General features: G+C 34.6%; 1 protein-coding gene across 2 annotated transcripts in view; it reads right to left on the bottom strand.

The window, feature by feature from the left end:
* The window catches only part of LOC111146567 (CUB and Sushi multiple domains 3), a 1,261,269-nt gene that overhangs the window by 800,355 nt on the left and 438,954 nt on the right, over positions 1 to 21,960 (bottom strand). For both annotated transcript variants that reach the window (XM_022502159.1, XM_022502160.1), the window contains exon 6: positions 2,391 to 2,503. In XM_022502159.1, the coding sequence (XP_022357867.1) occupies positions 2,391 to 2,503 (113 nt within the window). The remainder of the gene's footprint in view (positions 1 to 2,390; positions 2,504 to 21,960) is intronic.

The raw sequence follows: 21,960 nt of genomic DNA, 5'->3' as shown, positions 1-21,960 counted from the left end.
TGGTTCTGACTTCTGTATAGTATATTCCATAATTTTTGTTCTCTTTCATTGTCTTTAATCTAGGTACCAGTGATATTAAATGGTAGCATAGAACAATGTAAAACAGGAAGATTAGCATTTCATGCTAGGGCATGTCTTTCAGGTTGTCAAAATTATGAATTTTACAGCTATTTAAGTTAGCTTCTTGGGTTTTTTATTTTTTTTATTTATTTTTTAGCCCAAATTGGTTTATAGTTTCAAGAATTACTTCTCCAAATGAATTTATGTTGTCTAGGTAAAATACTGTTTGGACATAATGTATTAGAAAAATCAGGCCTAAATGACAAAAGTTTTAAAAGGATACATGTAAAGGTGGATTTTTATATAATAAACTTTTTCTTGATCATGTTATAAAATCATAGCTTCCATTTTTGTAGGCCATTTTATTTCCTCCACATATAGATTACACTAAAAATTATCATCTTTGAACTCCTTTTGCTGAAGAAAATAGAAAAAATGCATCCTCCATAAAACACTTTTTACTGCAGTGAATTCATTGTTAGGCTCTTTTTCACTCCTGAAACCAGATAGGCAATGCTAGAAAATCAAATTGAACCTGAAGGTACTATAAAAGTCAATTTAAGATCATCAAGTAGAATACTGAAAATAATAATTACATACACAAATCTACTGGAAGCTTAGCACTATTGCCTTATGATGCAAAACAACCCTATCTAAAGATACCAGTTTTATGAAACCATACTACATAAAGCAAATGAAGTATCATTTTATTTTTGAGATAGATCATTTTTTCCCTCCAGGTTGTACATTTAAATATAAAATACTTTATTTCTATTCAGATAAGGAAGAAAAGACATCTGACTGAAAGATGCCATGAATCTAGTAGAAAAGATCACCACATGAGTCAAAGATGATAGTCTCTTGAATTTCTGCCATGCCATCTGCTTTAACCCATTGAAGAGGGGAATTAGAGACATAAAATCATGCCGCTAGAAAACTCCAAAAGGAAGGGGCCGACCCAGAGACATAAAGAAGCTCTGCAAGATTTTTTATAGAAAGAGTCCTCTGATTCCTGAAGTACAAAAAGTTTTAGATATTGAAATTGGAAATTCAACAAAATATTGTTTCCAATTTAAAAGTGACACTGGCTGAAACTGGTAAGATTCAAGTTACTTTGCTCTGGACAACTATTTTTAATAAAATATATAAAAGTGATTTTCTATGCATATTTAATTTTCAATTTTAAAATATAGTATTTTATGATGAGTAATATATTCTGTTATGAGAAAGGATTTAAGAGCATATTTTCATTCATGCTTCCACTCAAATTAACTACATTAGCAATAGAAATTACAGATTTTTCTACAGTGGATTTTGTCCAAAATCTTTACTTTTAAGTTATTATTTTAGAGATTTTTATTACAGTAATACCTAATACATTATTATAAATGTCAAAATACCAATCACATTAATTTGTTACTAGTATTGTCAGAAATCTCATTGAAAGGACATCTATAGATAGGTTACTGGCCTTCAAAATATAAATTAATTGTTGAAATTTGTATTCCAGAAAACAGTATGTGGCCTAATAACATTTTAGGTATTAATTATAAGCTGCCTAAAGTCACCATATTAAATTTGTAAAGTGCCTAAGACTTAAGACTACTAAAAAGGAAAGCATTAAATAAAAAGAGAAAAACAGATAAATGGAAAAATGTAACTATGGCAGTGCTCACGATTCCCTTAACAGGAGCTGATACACTACTGAGAATGAAATGAATTATTTACATAAGTAGTCTGAGAATAAAGTACACTAAACCCACATAATGTTAATAAATATTGTAGAAGCTACATTTTCATTAACACTCCATCTTCATAATAATCTTGTTCTAAATAAAGAGATTTTTCAGGTTAATACATCAAATACTATATCCCTCTTATTCAAAATTATGCCTCTTAATAAAAATAGTGGATAATAATCCTAACAAGGTTAATTAAACTAACAATAGCAAACACACTGTATATGAAAATGAATTTCAATTGATAGAGAGCCTATTTACAACTGCAGGTTTTCTGCAGTGTTTTGTGGTATAGCTTTAGGAAGCATGCCTATTTGCTGAAGCACTTTATTAAAGTAAACATGACATCTGTAACATATTATCTTTCAGAGGTCATAATATTCTGTTTTGAACATGGTGTTATAAAAACCAACTAACTTTTCTATTGTAATTTAGTTATCACATTATTACCTCAGCAAGAGAATGACTATTTTTGCTTATTCAAATTACCATTCATTAATGCAAAAGGTATTTTGCTTCTATTGCAAAATCTGGCTGTATATACCAAAATCATTTCACATATCAAGAGACAGAGGAATTCATTAAACATACCTTGATAGGGAGCACTAAATCCACGATATCGGTGATTGCTGTCTGTAACAAAATGCAGTCTGAGCCAGTTTTTGTTGCTGATAATTGGTGGTGGTATATTCATTCCAGATAACCTGAATTATAAAAGACAACAACAAAAAAATCTTTAAAAATTTTTCACCAGTATATTTTTTCACTGAATTGGGACCCAGAGAAATGTCTACCTGTATATAATATTCACAACATTACATTGTTAATTTTTAAATACGGATAAATTAGTTATTTTATGCATAGGAAAGTCAATCATAGAATGCTACAACTCCAAATGTGTTTTTTAATCAGATTGCATATATTAATAAAATAAACTGTGAACTGGAAATAATTTTTTATTCACCCAAATTTATTGCCTACATAATAATAAGCATAAAAGAGGCTGAGCTAATGGTGCTGATCTTTATGCTCCTCAAATATATGTTGATAAAGTATAGTTAAAAAATAGAAAGACTTCAAATCAATTGATATACTCTTATCACCTAATATATTTTCTATATTTCATATTCTATGGCAAATTTCCCAATTTCTTTTCATAGGGCAACCACTCTTTTAATGTGATTTCTAATACTACAAACTTTTGTAATTATGTTTCATTATATGTACTTCTATAATGCACTGGAGGGCTGCCCCAAGTGACAGAAACAGATTGTATTTTGGATGTATATTTATTCTCCATATATTTAGTCACAAAGGTACCAATTCATAGTTTCCTTAAAGCAAGATACCTAGAGTAAAACTTTTGGAACTATGCCCCAGATACTGGTCATGGTTAAGAGATGAAGTAACACTCCTGTTCTATGTCCTTTGAAGACTTCCAGGGAAGCAGTTTCTCTAATTTCATTCAACAAAGGAATATTACATCCACATACTTACACATTTAAATCCTAGGTGTGTGCTATAAAGTCAAGGTAAAATATTCTCAAAAACTAGACTATTACTATACTAATACTAGACTGTTACTATTATTATTTTAGTGAAGGAGAGTTCTTCGTTAAGGTTTCCTAATAACCAGTATATGGTGTATCCTTACTATTCAAAGCTTTTGCTTTTCTTCAACACACAGCAAAATAGCTGGTGTGTGTGTGGGGGGGGTTGTTGGGGGTGGTGATTACAACTCTTAATGCTTTGCAGGCAGTCACTCTAGGGTACCCATATGAGGAGACTGGAATAGCTGTTGTACACATTAATCAGTGTCGAGATGTAGACATGGTGATGTAAGGACCCTTTATCCAAACTGTTCCCTTATTTCTCCCAAAACCTACTTTCCCACAATATTTGGGAACTAGCCATCATTTTCCACTGATGGCTATCTGCCAGGGCATAGAAATATGAATTCACCTCTACTGTATCATTGTGGGCAAAGGTATATGCACAGGTGAAAAGAATGGTCTTGGCAATATAATTGTGTGATTTAATGTTCATGATTCTAACATGAACAAGATAGGTTCTTATCCCTCGTTCTGCTTTGGAATGCATCTTCTCAAACTTTTCTCTATTAATGCCCTATTTTCTCTCTCTTTTCATAGGGGTGACTCTATTTATTGTTGCAGCTGCCTCCTTTGTTCATATCTGAATTTAGCAAATAAAGATATGTATATGACTTTAACGCTAAGACTGAAGTTTTAAATTTTTACTTCATTACTTTCAAAACTATCCAGGTTATGTTTTCCTTTGCTTGCTTGTTGGTTGGTTTGGTTTGAAAGGCAATTTCAGAGAGAAAGTATTTAGATTTGATACAATTATATTTTCAATAGACTAGCATGTTCCATGCCAGGATTTGATTTACAATTTGGTTTTCTTCACTTCCTTGATTTCATGCCCATAAATATCCACTAAGGAAAGCTTAAATTATTTTAGACAGTCTGAACACATTTCTAAGTATAATGAGACTCTAATACATGGATGATTGTAATACATTAAAGTACAGAGTTTGGAGAGAGAGGTTCTTAGAAGATCCAATAAATGAGAAAAGTGAGAGAGAAAAGAAGATGAAACAGACAATAAAAAGGATAAATTTCCCATCTTTCCTAGGGACATCAAAGATAATTTCAGCAACAGAGGGTAGAAAAGGCAACTAATAGCTACCATGGAACTATAGTTTGCAACCTGAATTCACCTTCAGGAATTGAGAAAGGTGGAACTGAATATATTAGAGCTACAATAGCTAGAAGCACAATGCACATGAGATGGAGGAAATAATGACAATTTAACAGGGGTGCATATAAGAAGATATTTCTGACAACCTCAATGCTTCAGTTTATGAAGCAGAACTATAGGTAAGCCAAGACACTGAACCAGAAAGCAAGTGTATCACAGCATCTCTCCTTCCCAATGATAGTCTCCTAGTACTGCATATTATTAAAGATAATTTATACAATATGGTTTTGTCTATGTCTTATAGAGCAATCTGGGAAATGCATATAAATATTTCTGTACCATATTTCATATGTTATCAGGACATCTACAAAATGGAGGATTGAGCATAAATTCTGCCTATAATGATTCCATTAAATTAACTCAGATAATTTATTAAGTACTAAAGGAGATATTTCCTAAATATAAATCATTGTTGGCCTTATCTCACTATGGTCATTTGAAGGTAAGCATATATGGGTTCATTCTAGTAAAAAGTCTTCTGGATAACAAAGAGATTTAGTGTATTCAACAATTATTTACTGAGCACTGATTATATAACAAACAGTGACACTAAGGGTTGGAAATACAGTAGTAAATACTACAGACAAGATCCACAATCTTGCAAAGTGAAAATAAAGAAAGTCACAAAGATAACTCAAGATAATTTCAGATGGTGGCAAGAGATGTACAAAAACATTAAAAAGTAATATGATAAAGAATGTCTAGAGGAGGAGGAGCAAGATGATAGAGGACTGGCAGACTTAAATTTTGCCTGTTCCCAGGAATTCAGCTAGATAGTTATCAAACCATACTGAAGACCTATCAACTCAACAGGAGATTGAAGAGAAGAATAGTAGCAATTTTATGAACAGAAAAGTGACCACATTTTCTAAGTTAGAATGTGCAGAGAAGTGAATTTGAGATGATACATGGGAAGAGAGATTGCAAAGGGAGGGGCTGGCTCCTGTGGAGCACAAAATCAGAACTTTTAGAAGTCTGTTCCACTGAGGAATTTTGCTCCAGAGTCTAAGCAGGAGGATGAGACCTAGCAAGGACAGTGTAGTCTCAGGACCTATGGGGTCACAGAAAGACCAGGGATACCGAGTGCAGCAGAGTTCTCAGGTATCAGAGTGGGGAAGCTGGCTGTAGAGATGGAACCGAGAAGTGAGCTCTGTGCTCCGGGTTACCTTAAACCATGATCCAAGGCACAGTCAGGCCAGTACTCTTCAAGCAGGGATCACACAAGTGGGAGATCTGAGGAGACCTACCCCTTCCTCCTCTGGGAGGAATGGCGGGGGAATATGCCACAGGAATCTGCTAGGATTAAAGACTCCAAATGGGTCCATGTGCCAGAGATGGAAACACTTGCTAAGAGGATGGGGGAGCATGGAACACAGCTACTGGCCAGAGAGAAAGGAGTGATTGACTGCTTATCTCTGAAGCTGCACTGAGGAGTGGGGCCCTGAGCTCTCGGCTCCTTTGGGTTGGGGATTTGGAGGCCTCCATTTTCATTCTCAACCTCCAAAGCTCTACAGAAAGTGCTCAGGGAACAAAAGGTACCAAGAGCAAATGTGAGCAGATTACTTAGCCAGAACCCTGGCAAGGGCGGTGCAATTCCACTTTGGTCAGACATTTAAGAATATCTGCAACAGGACCCTCCTCCAGAAGATCAGCGAGAACATCCAGCAAAAAACAAGTTTACTGATCAATGAGAACTGCAAAACACCAGGGCTAGGAAAATATAGCACATAGAATTCATGGCTTTTATCCCACAATTCTTTAGTCTTTCAAACTTAAATTTTTTTAATGCTTTTTTTTTTATTCTATTTTTTAAAATTTTCCTCTTTACTATTTTAACCTTTTAAACTATTTTATCTTATCAACACTTTTTATTTTTTTTAAATTTTCATTATTATAGTCATATTACATCCCTTCATTGTATTTAACCTTATTTTTGGTATAGATATGAGTTTTCCTTTAAAATTTTGGGATATAGTTTCTTCTAACAGATCAAAATATACCCTAAATCTAAGATATGGCTTTGCTCCTGTCTCCAGACTGATCACATTCTCTCCTTTTTTTTTTCTTTTTTTCAACCAGCTCCTTATCTTATTAATTCTTTTTTTAGAATCTTTTCTAATTTTCATCTTACAGTCATATTCCATCCCTTCATCATGTTTACCCTTACTTTTCTATATAAATATATATGCTTTTCTTTCTTTAAAATTTTGGGAGGCAGTTTCCTCTAACAGACCAAAATATATATATATATTTTTCTTTTTTCTCTTTCTTCAACCCCAGTTTCAGAACTCTTTTGATTTGATCAGTGCATATTTTTCTGAGGTCATTGATACCCTTTTAGTATTTTGTTCTCTCATTTATTTATTCTTATCTGGTTAAAATGAAAAGGCAGAAAAACTCACCTCAAAAGCAAGAATAAGAGGCAGTGCCGAAGGCTAGGAACATAATCAATACAGACATTACTAAGATGTCAGAACTGGAGTTCAGAACGATGATTATAAACATGCTAGCTGGGCTTGAGAAAAGCATAGAAGATACTAGAGAAGCCCTTTCTGGAGAAATAAAAGAACTAAAATCTAACCAAGTTGAAATCAAAAAAGCTATTAATGAGGTGCAGTAAAAATGGAGGCTCATACTGCTAGGATAAATGAACAAGAAGAGAATTAGTGTTATAGAAGACAAAATGATGGAGAAGAAAGAAGCTAAGAAAAAGAAAGATACACAACTACTGGACCACAAGGGGTGAATTCAAGAGATAAGTGATACCATAAAATGAAACAATATTAGAATAATTGGGATCCCAGAAGAAGAGAAAGGTGGCAGAAAGTAATTGGAGCAAATTGTAGTAGAAAATTTCCCTAATTTGGCAAAGAGAACAAGCATCAAAATCCAGGAGGCACAGAGAAAACCCCTTAAAATCAATTAAAATAGGTCAACAACCCATCATCTCAGTAAAACTTACAACTCTCAGTGACAAAGAGAAAATCGTGAAAGCAGCCCCAGACAAGAGGTCTGTAACACACAATGGTAGAAATATTGGATTGGCAGCAGACCTATCCGAAGAGACCTAGCAGGTCAGAAAGTACTGGCATGATATATCCAAAGCACCAAACGAAAAAAAAAAATGCAGCCAAGAATACTAAATCCAACTAAACTGTCATTGAAAATAGAAGGAGACATAGAAAACTTCCAGAACAAACAAAAACTAAAAGAATTTACAATCACCAAACCAGCCCTATGGAAATATTGAAAGGGGTCCTCTAAGCAAAGAGAGAGCCTAAAAGGAACACAGGACAGAAAGGAACAGAGACAATACGAAGTAACAGTCACCTTAGAGGCAATACAAGGGCACTAAATTAATATCTTTCAATAGTTACCCTGAATGTAAATGGGCTAAATGCCCCCAATAAAAAGACACAAAGTATCAGAATGGATAAAAAACCAAGACCCATTGATATGCTGTCTGCAAGAAACTCATTTTGGACTCAAAGACACCTGCAGATTTAAAATGAGGGGGTGGAAAACAATTTAGCATGCTAATGGACATCAAAAGAAAGCTGGGGTAAAAATCCACATATCAGATAAATTGGATTTTATGCCAAAGACTATAATAAGATATGAGGAAAGACAGTATATCATACTTAAAGGATCTGTCCAACAAGAAGAACTAACAATTTTAAATATCTATGCCCCTAATATGGTAGTAACCAACTATATAAACCAATAACAAAATCAAAGAAACACATCAACAATAATACAATAATAGTAGGGGACTTTAACACCCCCTCAAAGAAATGGACAGATCATTTAAGAAAAAGATCAACAGCTTTAAATGACACACTGGACCAAATGGATATCACGAATACATACTGAACATTCCATCACAAAGAAACAGAATGCACTTTCTTCTCTGGTGTACGTGGAACATTCTCCACAATAGATCACATCCTGGGTCAAAAATCAGGTCTCAGCTGGTAAAAGATTAGGGTCATTCCCAGCATATTTTTGGACCACAACACTAGAACTCAATCATAAGAGGAATGTTGGAAAGAACTAAAAAATTTGGAGGCTTAAAAGCATCCTGCTAAAGAATGAATGGGTCAACCATGAAATTAAAGAAGAATGGAAAAAATTCATGAAAATGAAAACAAAGCTGTTCAAAATCTTTGGGACACAGTAAAGGCCATCCTGAGAGGAAAGTATATAGCAATGCAAGCCTTGCTCAAGCTATGAACAGACACTTCTCCAATGAAGACATACAAATGGCTATCAGACACATGAAAAAATGTTCATCATCACTAGCCATCAGGGAGATTCAAATTAAAACCACATTGAGGTACCACCTTATACCACTTAGAATGGCCAAAATTAGCAAAACAGGAAACAACATGTGTTGGAGAGGATGTGGAGAAAGGGGAAACCTCTTACACTGTTGGTGGGAATGCAAGTTGGTGCAGCCACTTTGGAAAACAGTGTGGAGATTCCTTAAGAAATTAAAAATAGAGCTTGCCTATGACCCTGCAATTGCACTACTGGGTATTTACCCCAAAGATACAGATGTAGTGAAAAGAAGGGCCATCTGTACCCCAATGTTTATAGCAGCAATGGCCATACTCACCAAACTGTGGAAAGAACCAAGATACCCTTCAATGGACGAATGGATAAGGAAGCTGTTGTTCATATATACTATGGAGTATTATGCCTCCATCAGAAAGGATGAATACCCAACTTTTGTAGCAACATGGATGGGACTGGAAGAGATTATGCTGAGTGAAATAAGTCACGCAGAGAGAGTCAATTATCATATGGTTTCACTTATTTGTGGAGCATAACAAATAGCATGGAGGACAAGGGGAGATGGAGAGGAGAAGGGAGTTGAGGGAAATTGGAAGGGGAGGTGAACCATGAGAGACCATGGACTCTGAAAAACAATCTGAGGGTTTTGAAGGGGCGAGGGGTGGGAAGTTGGGGGAATCAGGTGGTGGGTATTAGAGAGGGCACGGATTGCATGGAGCACTGGGTGTGGTGCAAAAACAATGAATACTGTTATGCTGAAAATTAAAAAAAAAAAAAAAGAAACAAGAAAGGTTGCACGCACACAACTTAACCCTACATCTAAAGGAGCTGAAGAACAGCAAAGAAAGCCTAAATCCAGCAAGAGAAGAGAATCATAAAAATCAGAGCAGAAAGCAATGAAATGGAAACCAAAAAAACAATAGAACAGATCAATGAAACTAGGAGCTGGTTCTTTGAAAGAATTAATAAGATTGATAAAACCCTGGCCAGACTTATCAAAAAGAAAAGAGAAAGGACCCAAATTAATAAAATCATGAATGAAAGAGGAGAGATCACAACCAACACCAAAGAAATACAAACAAGTATAAGAACATATTATGAGCAACTATACCCTAGCAAATTAGATAACTAGGAAGAAATAGATGTATCCCTAGAGATAGATGAACTACCAAAACGGAACCAGGAAGAAATAGAAAACCTGAACAGACCCATAACCACTAAGGAGATTGAAGCAGTCATCAAAAATCTCCCAACAAACAAGAGCCAGGATCAGAAGGCTTCCCAGGGGAATTCTACTAAACATTTAAAGTAGAATTAATACCTATTGTCCTGAAACTGAAAAATAGAAATGGAAGGAAAACTTCCAAACTTGTTTTATTAGCATTACCTTGATCCCCAAACCAGACAAAGACCAAAGACCAAGGAGGATTATAGACCAATATCCCTGATGAACACAGATGCAAAAATTCTCACCAAAATAAGCCAATAGGATCCAACAGTACAGTGAAAGAGTTTTTCACCACGACCAAGCGGAATTTATTCCTGGGCTGCAAAGTTGGTTCAATATCACAAATCAATCAATGTGATATAATACTTTAATAAAAGAAAGAACAAGAACCATATGATACTCTCAATAGATGCTGAAAAAGCATTTGACAAAGCACAGCATTCTTTCTTGATCAAAACTCTTCACAGTGTAGGCATAGAAAATACGTACCTCATTATCATCAAAGCCATCTATGAAAAACCCACAATGAATATCATTTTAAGGGGAAACAACTGAGAGCTTTTCCCCTAAGGGCAAGAATGTCCTCTATCACCACTGCTATTCAATATGGTACTAGAGGTCCTAGCCTCAGCAAACAGACAAGAAAAAGAAATAAAAGGCATCAGAATTGGAAAGAAGTCAAACTCTCACTCTTTGCAGATGATATGATACTTTATGTGGGAATCCCAAAAGACTTTACTCCAAAAATTCTAGAATTCATACATGAATTCAGTAAAGTGTCAGGATATAAAATCAATGCACAGAAATCAGTTGCATTTCTATACATCAACAGCAAGACAGAAGAAAAAGAAATTAAGGAATTGATCCCATTTACAATTGCACCCAAAACCATAAAATACCTAGGAATAAATCTAAACAAAGTATCAAAGAATCTATACTCAGAAAACTATAGAGTATTCATGAAAAAATTGAGGGAGACACAAAGAAATGAAAAAACATTCCATGCTCATGGATTAGAACAAATATTGTGAAAATGTCTATGCTATCTAAAGCAATCTATACATTTAGTGCAATCCCTATTAAAATACCATACATTTTTTTTCAAAGAAATGGAACCAATAATCCTAAAATTTATATGGAACCAGAAAAGATCCCAAATAGCCAGAAGAATGTTGAAAAAGAAAGCCAAAGTTGGTGGCATCACAATTCCAGACATCAAGCTCTATTACAAAGCTGCAACCATCAAGATAGTGTACTGTCACCAAAACAGACACACAGATCAATAGAACAGAATAGAGAGCCCAGAAATGGACCCTCAACTCTATGGTCAACTAATCCTTGGCAAAGCAGGAAAGAATGTCCAATGGGAAAAAGACAGTTTCTCCAACAAATGGTGTTGGGAAAATTGGACAGACACATGCAGAAGAATGAAACTTGATCATTTCCTTACACCACACACAAAAATAGACTCAAAATGGATGAAAGACCTCAATGTGAGACAGGAATCCATCAAAATCCTTGAGGAGAACACAGGCAGCAACCTCTTCAACCTCAGCCACAGCAACTTCTTAAAACATCGCCAAAGACAAGGGAAACAAGACCAAAAATGAACTATTCGGACCTCATCAAGATCAAAAGCTTTTGCACAGTAAAGAAAAAAGTCAACTGTCAGAATGGGAGAAGATTTTCGCAAGTGACATATCAGATAAAGGGCTAGTATCCCAAATCTATAAAGAACTTATCAGACTCAACACCCACAGAACAAATAATCCAATCAAGAAATGGGCAGAAGAAATAAACAGACATTTCTGCAAAGAAGACATCCAGCTGGCCAGAAGACACATGAAAAAGTGCTCCACATCACTCAGCATCAGGGAAATACAAATCAAAACCAGAGTGAGATACCACCTCACACCAGTTAGAATGGCTAACATTAACAAGTCAGGAAATGGCAGATGGTGGCAAGGATGCAAAGAAAGGGGAACCCTCCTACACTGTTGGTGGGAATGCAAGCTGGTGCAGCCTCTCTGGAAAACAGCATGGAGGTTCCTTAAAAAGTTGAAAATAGAGCTACCCTATGACCCAAAAATTGCACTACTGGGTAATTACCCTAAAGATACAAATATAGTGACCCGAAGGGCATGTGCACCTGAATGTTAATATCAGCAATATCCACAATAGTCAAACTATGTAAAGAGCCCAGATGTACATCAAGAGATGAATGGATAAAGAAGTTGTGGTATATATTTATAATAGAATAATATGCAGCCATCAAAAAAGGGAAATCTTGTCATTTGCAATGATGTGGATGGAATTATAGGGTATTATGCTAAGTGAAATAAGTCAGAGAAAGCCAATTATCATATGATCTCACTGATATGATGAATTTGAGAAACAAGGCAAATGATCTTAGGGGAAGTGAGGAAAAATAAAACAAGATAAAACCAGAGAGAGAAACAAACCATATGAGACTCTTAATCTCAGAAAACAAACTAAGGGTTGTCAGATTGGAGAGGAGTGGGAGGGATAGGGTGGCTGGGTGATAGACATTGGGGATGGTATATGTTATGGTGAGAAAAAAGAAAAAAAAATGTCTGGAAATGAGGTTTCACTTGTTCTAATGTATTTTTCCATATTACACTCAAAACAGCCATACTCATGAGTATATGTTTTAAATTACTAACCTGGATTTTTAGGAGAATTAAATCAAAGAAAAATATGATAATGATTAAATATCATAAATTTATAGCTTACTATTATGATTTGCATCCAAGAAGAATTCAAAATCTGTCTTTTGAGTAATTAATAAATTAGAATGGACATAGTAATTTAATAATGATACCAAATTTCATTGCATATTCAGTGCAGAAATATAATAATACAGTGTAACTTGCCAATATTACACTCTATAAATTTTTTATTTTTTAATTTCCTGCAGAAATAAGTAATCATAAACTGATATTTACTTATTCATTTTAATAAACTGATTTTAAAATCAGATGCAACCTTTTTTATTGTAGATAGTGCCTCAGAGAATGTAACTGTAAGCAGTACAAAAAAATTTTTAATCAGTTAAGCATAGGAAATCTGAGAGAATCACAGATCTTCACCAGTTTTCAGAAGTGTTGAAATCTATTTTAAGCCTATATCTTTGGTTTATAACTCTCTTGTCAGATCCTTACTGCTGTTATCCTCTGACCTTTGGTTCTCAACTCTCTGAAAGTTATCACTTGCAACAACAGGTGTCCTGTTTGGGCTTTATCATCTTTTCTTTTTTTTTTTTTTTAATCTTTCCAATGCCCTAAAATCATTCAAACCTAATGACCTGTCTTTCCTCATCTTTAGTACCCTCAGGCACAGTCAGACCTCAAACCCATAATTATTCTAATCATCAAAAACCTCACTCTCCCCACATAGTTCTCCTGCACCCTCCCAATTTTAATTCTTTCTCTTTCCTGCTCTCTCTTCCTTCTTTCCCCTTTTCCTCTTTTACTTCTTTTGACCCACTTCTTTTCTCTGGATTCCTCTGTTGTCCAAGATTGTGTGAGACCAATGGTCTTACTTTGACCTATAAAAATTTCCTAAAATTCATCCTTTCATCTTACCTCAAGACCTTTTCATGAACTTCTCTTTAAAGCTAAAATGTCTCTCTTTATTTTTTACTTTCATTTGCTTACTTCATCATTCTCAGTGAAGCCAAGTCTTAAAGTTTCAAGATTGCGGTAAATACCGAATATCCTCTGCATAGTCTTAGCACATCATTATTATCTTGTGTAGTAGTAAGTTTTCCATCCTCACTACTATTTTACATTTCTTCTGAAGGTAGGTTATTAAATTCCTGGTGCTGAACACAATGATTGATGAATAGTAGATGTACACTGATGCTATTTATCAAGAAATACATGAATATAAGCTGTTTGTGCATATGCCCTCTTTTAGTACTTTTTTTTTTCATTTTATTTCTTTTCAGTGTCCAGCATTCATTGTTTATGCACCACATCCAGCACTCCATGCAATACGTGCCCTCCATAATACCTACCACCAGGCTCACTTCTTATGGCACTTCTCACAACATTCATGTGATTATATTGTACATGTTCTATAGATACAGAGTTAGAAGCAGGAACCACATTGGATTTATCCCTGAACCCATAAGCATATTTTAAATTATAGATGATGAACAGATGCCTATCAAGTTAAATAATATCATAACATTTCTCATAGTGTGTTTTAATAAATATTAGCCACAAAAACTACCTTTGGGGATGAGGGATGGTACCCCAGTAAAAAAGACATTGAATTGTTGTTTTATAACCATCTCTCTCTCTTCTGTGTTTTTTGTGAAGTTTTAATACAGAATTTCTTTTATTTATTTAAAAAGTAACTCTCCCATTCCCAAACTTTGACATAAAATCAAATAACGTGTTGTACAATTATTTAATAGAACCCCTTCAGAAACTACTAATTATATGTATTCATTGATGTCTGGATAGAAATGTGTTTCATAGTCTCAGTAAAAACCAGCATCTTTAAAAATAGTCAAGGAAGAAAAACTCATAAAGCTTCTATTACATTCTACAGCCTATTATAGGTTGGAAAATTATTTTAGCAACAAAAGTAATCTATTTCTGGGATGACATTAAAGGCACTAATCTTCCATGCCATGCAAGTCATGAGTACTCTGTGTGTGGAGTGTACAGATATCCACACTGACCAGGCTGTGCCTTTTTCCAACTCAGATGTCTGTGTTCTTGGTTAGATATTTAAAAGTCACTGAATTGCAGAACACACAATCTTATGTGATTTTAACAAGAGCATTAAGAGGCTAAGCATTGTATTATGCAGTCCAATTATTCAGAAGACAGATGTTATAAAGTATTTACAAAGCAAATGAGAGAAGTAGCTACACTAACATTTTCTTTGCTTTCTAACCCCACTCCCCCTTTACTGACATTACCCACTTACTCATCCTCATCTCCACCCTCACTTTAGTTTCCCACATATCCCCTATTTCCCTGATCTCTTAGGTATTTTTCTTATAAAAATTGAATGCTGTGGAAAATGTTACTTTTATCTAAACACATGCCTCAGGAAAATCTCTTTATATTTCAGATACAATGTGTTTGTGTCCAGCTACCAAAATTTAATGAAGATGAAATAGAAAAATTTAATAGTACTATAACTATTTCAAAATTGAATTTGTAATTAAAAACTAGTAAAAAACCTCCATATCCAGATATTAGTGGAGAATTCTACTAAACGTATAAAGAATTAACAACAATTTTACCCATTCTTTTTCAGAAAATAGAAGATGAGGGAACACTTCTCAACTTATTTTAGAGGGTTAGTAGTACATTATTTATAAAACCAGACAAAGTAAGTACAAAAACAGAAAATAAATAAAAATAAAAAACAAAAACTTTAGAGCAATACATCTCAATAAATACAAAACTCTCAATAAAATATTAGTAAACTGATTCATCAAGGTATAAAAAGAATTACACACCATGATCTAGTGAGATTTAGTCAAATTATAGAAGGCTGGCTTAATCTTTGAAAATCAATTAATGGAATCCACCATATCAACAAGTTATAAAAGAAAATTTAATGATCAATAGACACAGAAAAAGTATTTCATAAAATTCAACATCCATTGATGATAAAAACCCTCAGCAAATTAGGAAGACAGGGAACATCCAAAACTTGATAAAGAACATGTACAAAACCTGTAACATCATAATGTTGAATTACTGAATTTTTTTTATTAAGATCACTAACACAGTACATGACTCTTACTCAACATTGTGCTACAGGTTCTGGTGAGTCCATAAGGCATGGAAAAGAAATTAAAAGGAATATATCATGGAAAGAAAGAAATTGTTTCTACTTAAAATGACCTGATCATTTATGTAGAAAATCCCACACAATCTACAAAATAAACTCCTAGAACTATTAAGTGCATTCAGTCTGGTCACTGAATACAAGATGAATTTAAAAAATCAATTTCTAAATAATAACAATGAACATGCGGAAATTAAAAAAAATTTCAATTTACAATTTCTTGAATAAAATTAAATACTTAGGTATAAATCTAATGAATCATTTATAGGTTATCAGGAAATTTTAGAAATGCGATAAAAAATCAAAGACATAAGTAACTGAAAAGACATGTCATGTATTTGAAGACTTATAGTAGAGATATTAATTCTCCCCCAAAATAATCTAAGTTTTAATGCAATTCCTATTGAAATTCCAGGAAATTCTGTTTGTAGACATACATAAAGTAATTATAAAATGGACATAGAAAAGTACAAGACCCAGGATAGCTAAAACAAATTTGAAAAAGAAGAACAAAGTCCAAGTAATCAACAACCTTTTCAATAAATGATGCTGGGACCATTGAACAACCATAAGAAAAAAATAAACATCAGTCTAAAGTTCAGACTTGAAAAAATTAAATATCTGTTTGCGATTTTAAAAAGTCTCAGCAAACTGGTAAAATAAAGTATTCAACCTGATAAAGGCCATCCATGAAAAAGATACAACTAATGTAATTCTGATAATTCTTTTTTTTTTTTAAGATTTTATTTATTTGACAGAGAAAGATATCACAAGCAGGCGGAGAGGCAGGCAGAGGGAGAGGGAGAAGCAGGCTCCCTGCTGAGAAGAGAGCCCCATGTGGGGCTCAATCCCAGGACCCTGGGATCATGACCCGAGCTGAAGGCAGAGGCTTAACTCACTGAGCCACCCATGCACCCCAATTCTGATAATTCTTGAAGGTGAAGAACTCAGTGCTTTCCTTGTAAGATCAGAAACAAATTATAGATGTTCACTCTCAGCACTTCTATTCAGCATTGAATTTTTTTCCTGCTAATGCAATAAAGAAAACTAAATAAAAGACATGCTCAAGTTAAAGGGTAAAATTGTCTTTGTTTTCAGAGGACATGATTGTATACGTTGAAAATTTCTGTAAATCTGCAAAATGCTAGCGGACCTCATGAATGACTTCATCAAGATCTCAGGATAGAAAATGAACGTACAAAAATCAACTATTTTTCTGTGTCTTAGCAATGAGCAATTGAAAATTGAATTTTTAAGTACCACTTAAAAAATAATTGAAAAAGGAATAAATATAAAAAAGGTCATTTTAATATGCTTTAAACTTCAAATAATATATAAATAATATTTATATACTTAGATAGCCTAAGTAGATAGAGAGATATGCCCACATTCATTTATAGGAGGATTCAACATGGTCACGATTCCATTTTCCCCAATTAATGTATAAATGCAGTATAATTCTTGTTAAAATCTCAGTGGAAATGAATGATTCTTAAGTTCATGTGGAAATATAAAGTACCTAGAATAACTTTTTTTTTTAAGAACCTAATCAGCTGATTTATACTTGTTGATTATAGACTATCAATCTACAGTAATAATGATGAGATGTTGCTGATCTGATATACATCCAGATAAATGGAAGAAAATAGAAAGCCTAGAAATAAATCTGCAAGTATATAACCAATTGATATTTTTAATATCTTATTTATTTATTTTAAATTAACATATAATGTATCATTAGCCCCAGGGGTACAGGATTGTGAATCACCAGGTTTACACACTTCACAGCACTCACCATAGTACATACCCTCCCCAATGTCCATAACCCAACCACCCTCTCCCTATCCCCCTCCCCTCAGCAACTCTCAGTTTGTTTTGTGAGATTAAGAGTCTCTTATGGTTTGTCTCCCTCCCAATCCCATCTTGTTTCATTTATTCTTTTTCTACCCCCCAAACCCTCCATGTTGCTTCTCGACTTCCTCATATCAGGGAGATCATATGATAGTTGTCTTTCCCTGATTGACTTATGTCGCTCAGCATAATACACTCTAGTTCCATCCACATTGTTGCAAATGGCAAGATTTCATTTCTTTTGATGGCCACATAGTACTAAATTGTATATATATACCACATCTTCTTTATCCATTCATCTGTTGAAGGACATCTAGTTTCTTTCCATAGTTTGGCTATTGTAGTAGACATTGCTGTTATAAACATTTGGGTGCACGTGCCCCTTCAGATCACTACATTTGTATCTTTAGGGTAAATACCCAGTAGTGCAATTGCTGGGTCATAGGGTAGCTCTATTTTCAACTTTTTGAAGAACCTCCATGCTGTTTTCCAGAGTAGACCAATTGATTTTTAACAAAGAATTCATGGTAACTGAATGAAGGAAAAAAATATCCTCTCAACAAATGGTGTTGAAATGAATATTTTAATACAAGAAAATAAGGAAGACTATCTCAACCTCACATAAATATTAACTCAAAATAAATCACAGACATGAATGTAAATGCAAAAAATGTTAAAACTTCCAAAAAATTCATGAAAGAAAAATCTGTGGATTAGTGGGAGATTTGTTAGATAAGAGAGAAAAAGCATGAATCACTCCAAAAAAAAAAAAAAGACTTCATATTTTAAATAGTTCTGCTCATGAAAATATACTATTAAGAAAATTGAATGACAAGCAATAGATGAGGAGCAAGTATTTCTAATGTACATATTTTACAAAGAAATGTATATACAATACAAAAAAGAATTTTCTAAGTTAGTAAGAAAAAGAGATGACTCAAAAAATAGGAAAAATGTTTTGAAAACTTCATGGAGCAAGAAATACAGAAAACAAAGAGGCACATGCAAAGATGCTCAAATTAAAATTAGATACCACTATCCACTTAAGAAAATGACTAATAGGAATATCCACTGAGAACTAATACACTCATTAAAATGGTTATCATTTAAAAAACTCAAAGTTCCTGTCTCATGATGAAGTCTTTTATCCATATCGAGTTTATCTTTGTGGACGGTGTAAGAGAATGGTCAAGTTTCATTCTTCTACATATAGCTGTCCAATTTTCCCAGCACCATTTATTGAAGAGACTGTCTTTTTCCACTGTATATTTTTTCCTGCTTTGTTGAAGATTATTTGACCATAGAGTTGAGGGTCCATATCTGGGCTCTCTACTCTGTTCCACTGGTCTATGCATCTGTTTTTATGCCAGTACTATGCTGTCTTGGTGATCACAGCTTTGTAGTAAAGCTTGAAATCAGGTAATGTGATGCCGCCAGTTTTGTTTTTCTTTTTCAACATTTCCTTAGCGATTCGGGGTCTCTTCTGATTCCATACAAATTTTAGGATTATTTGCTCCAGCTCTTTGAAAAATACTGGTGGAATTTTGATCGGGATGGCATTAAAAGTATGGATTGCTCTAGGCAGTATAGACATTTTAACAATGTTTATTCTTCCGATCCAAGAGCATGGAATGGTCTTCCAACTTTTTGTGTCTTCTTCAATTTCTTTCATGAGTGTTCTGTAGTTCCTCGAGTACAGATCCTTTACCTCTTTGCTTAGGTTTATTCCCAGGTATCTTATGGTTCTTGGTGCTATAGTAAATGGAATTGATTCTCTAATTTCCCTTTCTGTATTTTCATTGTTAGTGTATAAGAAAGCCACTGATTTCTGTACATTGACTTTGTATCCTGCCACACTACTGAATTGCTGTATGAGTTCTAGTAGTTTGGGGGCAGAGTCTTTTGGGTTTTCCATATAAAGTATCATGTCATCTGCGAAGAGAGAGAGTTTGACTTCTTTATTGCCAATTTGGATACCTTTTATTTCTCTTTGTTGTCTGATTGCTGTTGCTAGAACTTCTAATACTTTGTTGAACAAGAGTGGTGAGAGTGGTCACCCTTGTTGTGTTCCTGATCTCAACGGGAAGGCTGCAAGCTTTTTCCCATTGAGGATGATATTTGCTGTGGGTTTTTCATAGATAGATTTTATGAAGTTCAGGAATGTTCCCTCTATCCCTATATTTTGAAGCGTTTTAATCAGGAAAGGATGCTGGATTTTGTCAAATGCTTTTTCTGCATCAATTGAGAGGACCATGTGGTTCTTCTCTCTTCTCTTATTGATTTGTTCTAAAACATTGATTGATTTGCGAATGTTGAACCATCCTTATAACCCAGGGATGAATCCCACCTGGTCATGGTGAATAATCTTTTTAATGTGCTATTGGATCCTATTTGCTAGGATCTTGTTAAGAATCTTAGCATCCATATTCATCAGGGATATTGGTCTGAAATTCTCCTTTTTGGTGGGGTCTTTGCCTGGTTTGGGGATCAGGGTAATGCTGGCTTCATAAAAAGAGTCTGGAAGTTTTCCTTCTGTTTCAATTTTTTGAAACAGCTTCAGGAGAATAGGTGTTATTTCTTCTTTGAAAGTCTGGTAGAATTCCCCAGGGAATCCGTCAGGACCTGGGCTCTTGTTTTCTGGGAGGTTTTTGATCACTGCTTCAATCTCGTTACTAGATATTGGTCTATTCAGGTTGTCAATTTCTTCCTGGTTCAATTTTGGGAGTTTATAGTTTTCTAGGAATGCATCCATTTCATCTGTGTTGCTTAACTTATTGGCATATAACTATTGATAATAACTTCTGATGATTATTTCTATTGGTGTTAGTTGTGATCTCTCCCTTTTCATTCATAATTTTATTAATTTGAGCTTTCTCTCTTTTCTTTTGGATTAGTGTGGCCAATGGTTTATTTATCTTATTGATTCTTTCAAAAAACCAGCTTCTAGTTTCATTGATATGTTCTACTGTATCTCTAGATACAGTAGACCTCAACATGAGACAGGAATCCATCAGAATCCTAGAGGAGAACATAGATAGTAACCTCTTCGATATCAACCACAGCAACTTCTTTCAAGATATGTCTCCAAAGGCAAAGGAAACAAAAGCAAAAATGAACTTTTGGGACTTCATCAAGATGAAAAGCTTCTGCACAGCAAAGGAAACAGTCAACAAAACAAAGAGGCAACCCACAGAATGGGAGAAGATATTCACAAATGACAGTACAGACAAAAGGTTGATATCCAGGATCTATAAAGAACTTCTTAAACTCAACACACACAGAACAGATAATCATGTCAAAAAATGGCAGAAGACATGAACAGACACTTCTCCAATGAAGACATACAAATGGCTATCAGACACATGAAAAAGTGTTCATCATCACTAGCCATCAGGGAGATTCAAATTAAAACCACATTGAGATACCACCTTATACCAGTTAGAATGGCCAAAATTAGCAAGACAGGAAACAACATGTGTTGGAGAGGATGTGGAGAAAGGGGAACCCTCTTACACTGTTGGTGGGAATGCAAGTTGGTGCAGCCACTTTGGAAAACAGTGTGGAGATTCCTTAAGAAATTAAAAATAGAGCTTGCCTATGACCCTGCAATTGCACTACTGGGTATTTACCCCAAAGATACAAATGTAGTGAAAAGAAGGGCCATCTGTATCCCTATGTTTATAGCAGCAATGGCCACGGTCGCCAAACAGTGGAAAGAACCAAGATGCCCTTCAACGGACGAATGGATAAAGAAGATGTGGTCCAGATACACTATGGAGTATTGTGCCTCCTACACAAAGGAGGAATACCCAATTTTTGTATCAACATGGACAGGACTGGAAGAGATTATGCTGAGTGAAATAAGTCAAGCAGAGAGAGTCAATTATCTTATGTTTTCACTTATTTGTGGAGCATAACAAATAACATGTAGGACATGGGGAGATGGAGAGGAGAAGGGTCTTGAGGGAAACTGGAAGGGGAGATGAGCCATGAAAGACTATGGACTCTGAATAACAATCTGAGGGTTTTGAATGGGCGGGGGGTAAGAGGTTGGGGGAGCCAGGTGGTGGATATTACAGAGGGCACGTATTGCATGGAGCACTGCGTGTGGTGCATAAACAATGAATTCTGTTACACTGAAAAGAAATAAAAACAAAAAACAAA

This window comes from Enhydra lutris, unplaced genomic scaffold, assembly GCF_002288905.1.
Source record: "Enhydra lutris kenyoni isolate GAN:26980312 unplaced genomic scaffold, ASM228890v2 scaffoldscaffold14, whole genome shotgun sequence".
In the NCBI taxonomy this organism is placed as follows: domain Eukaryota; kingdom Metazoa; phylum Chordata; class Mammalia; order Carnivora; family Mustelidae; genus Enhydra; species Enhydra lutris.
The sequence above is the reverse complement of the archived record's forward strand: the minus strand, read 5'-3'. Positions and strand labels throughout refer to the sequence as shown.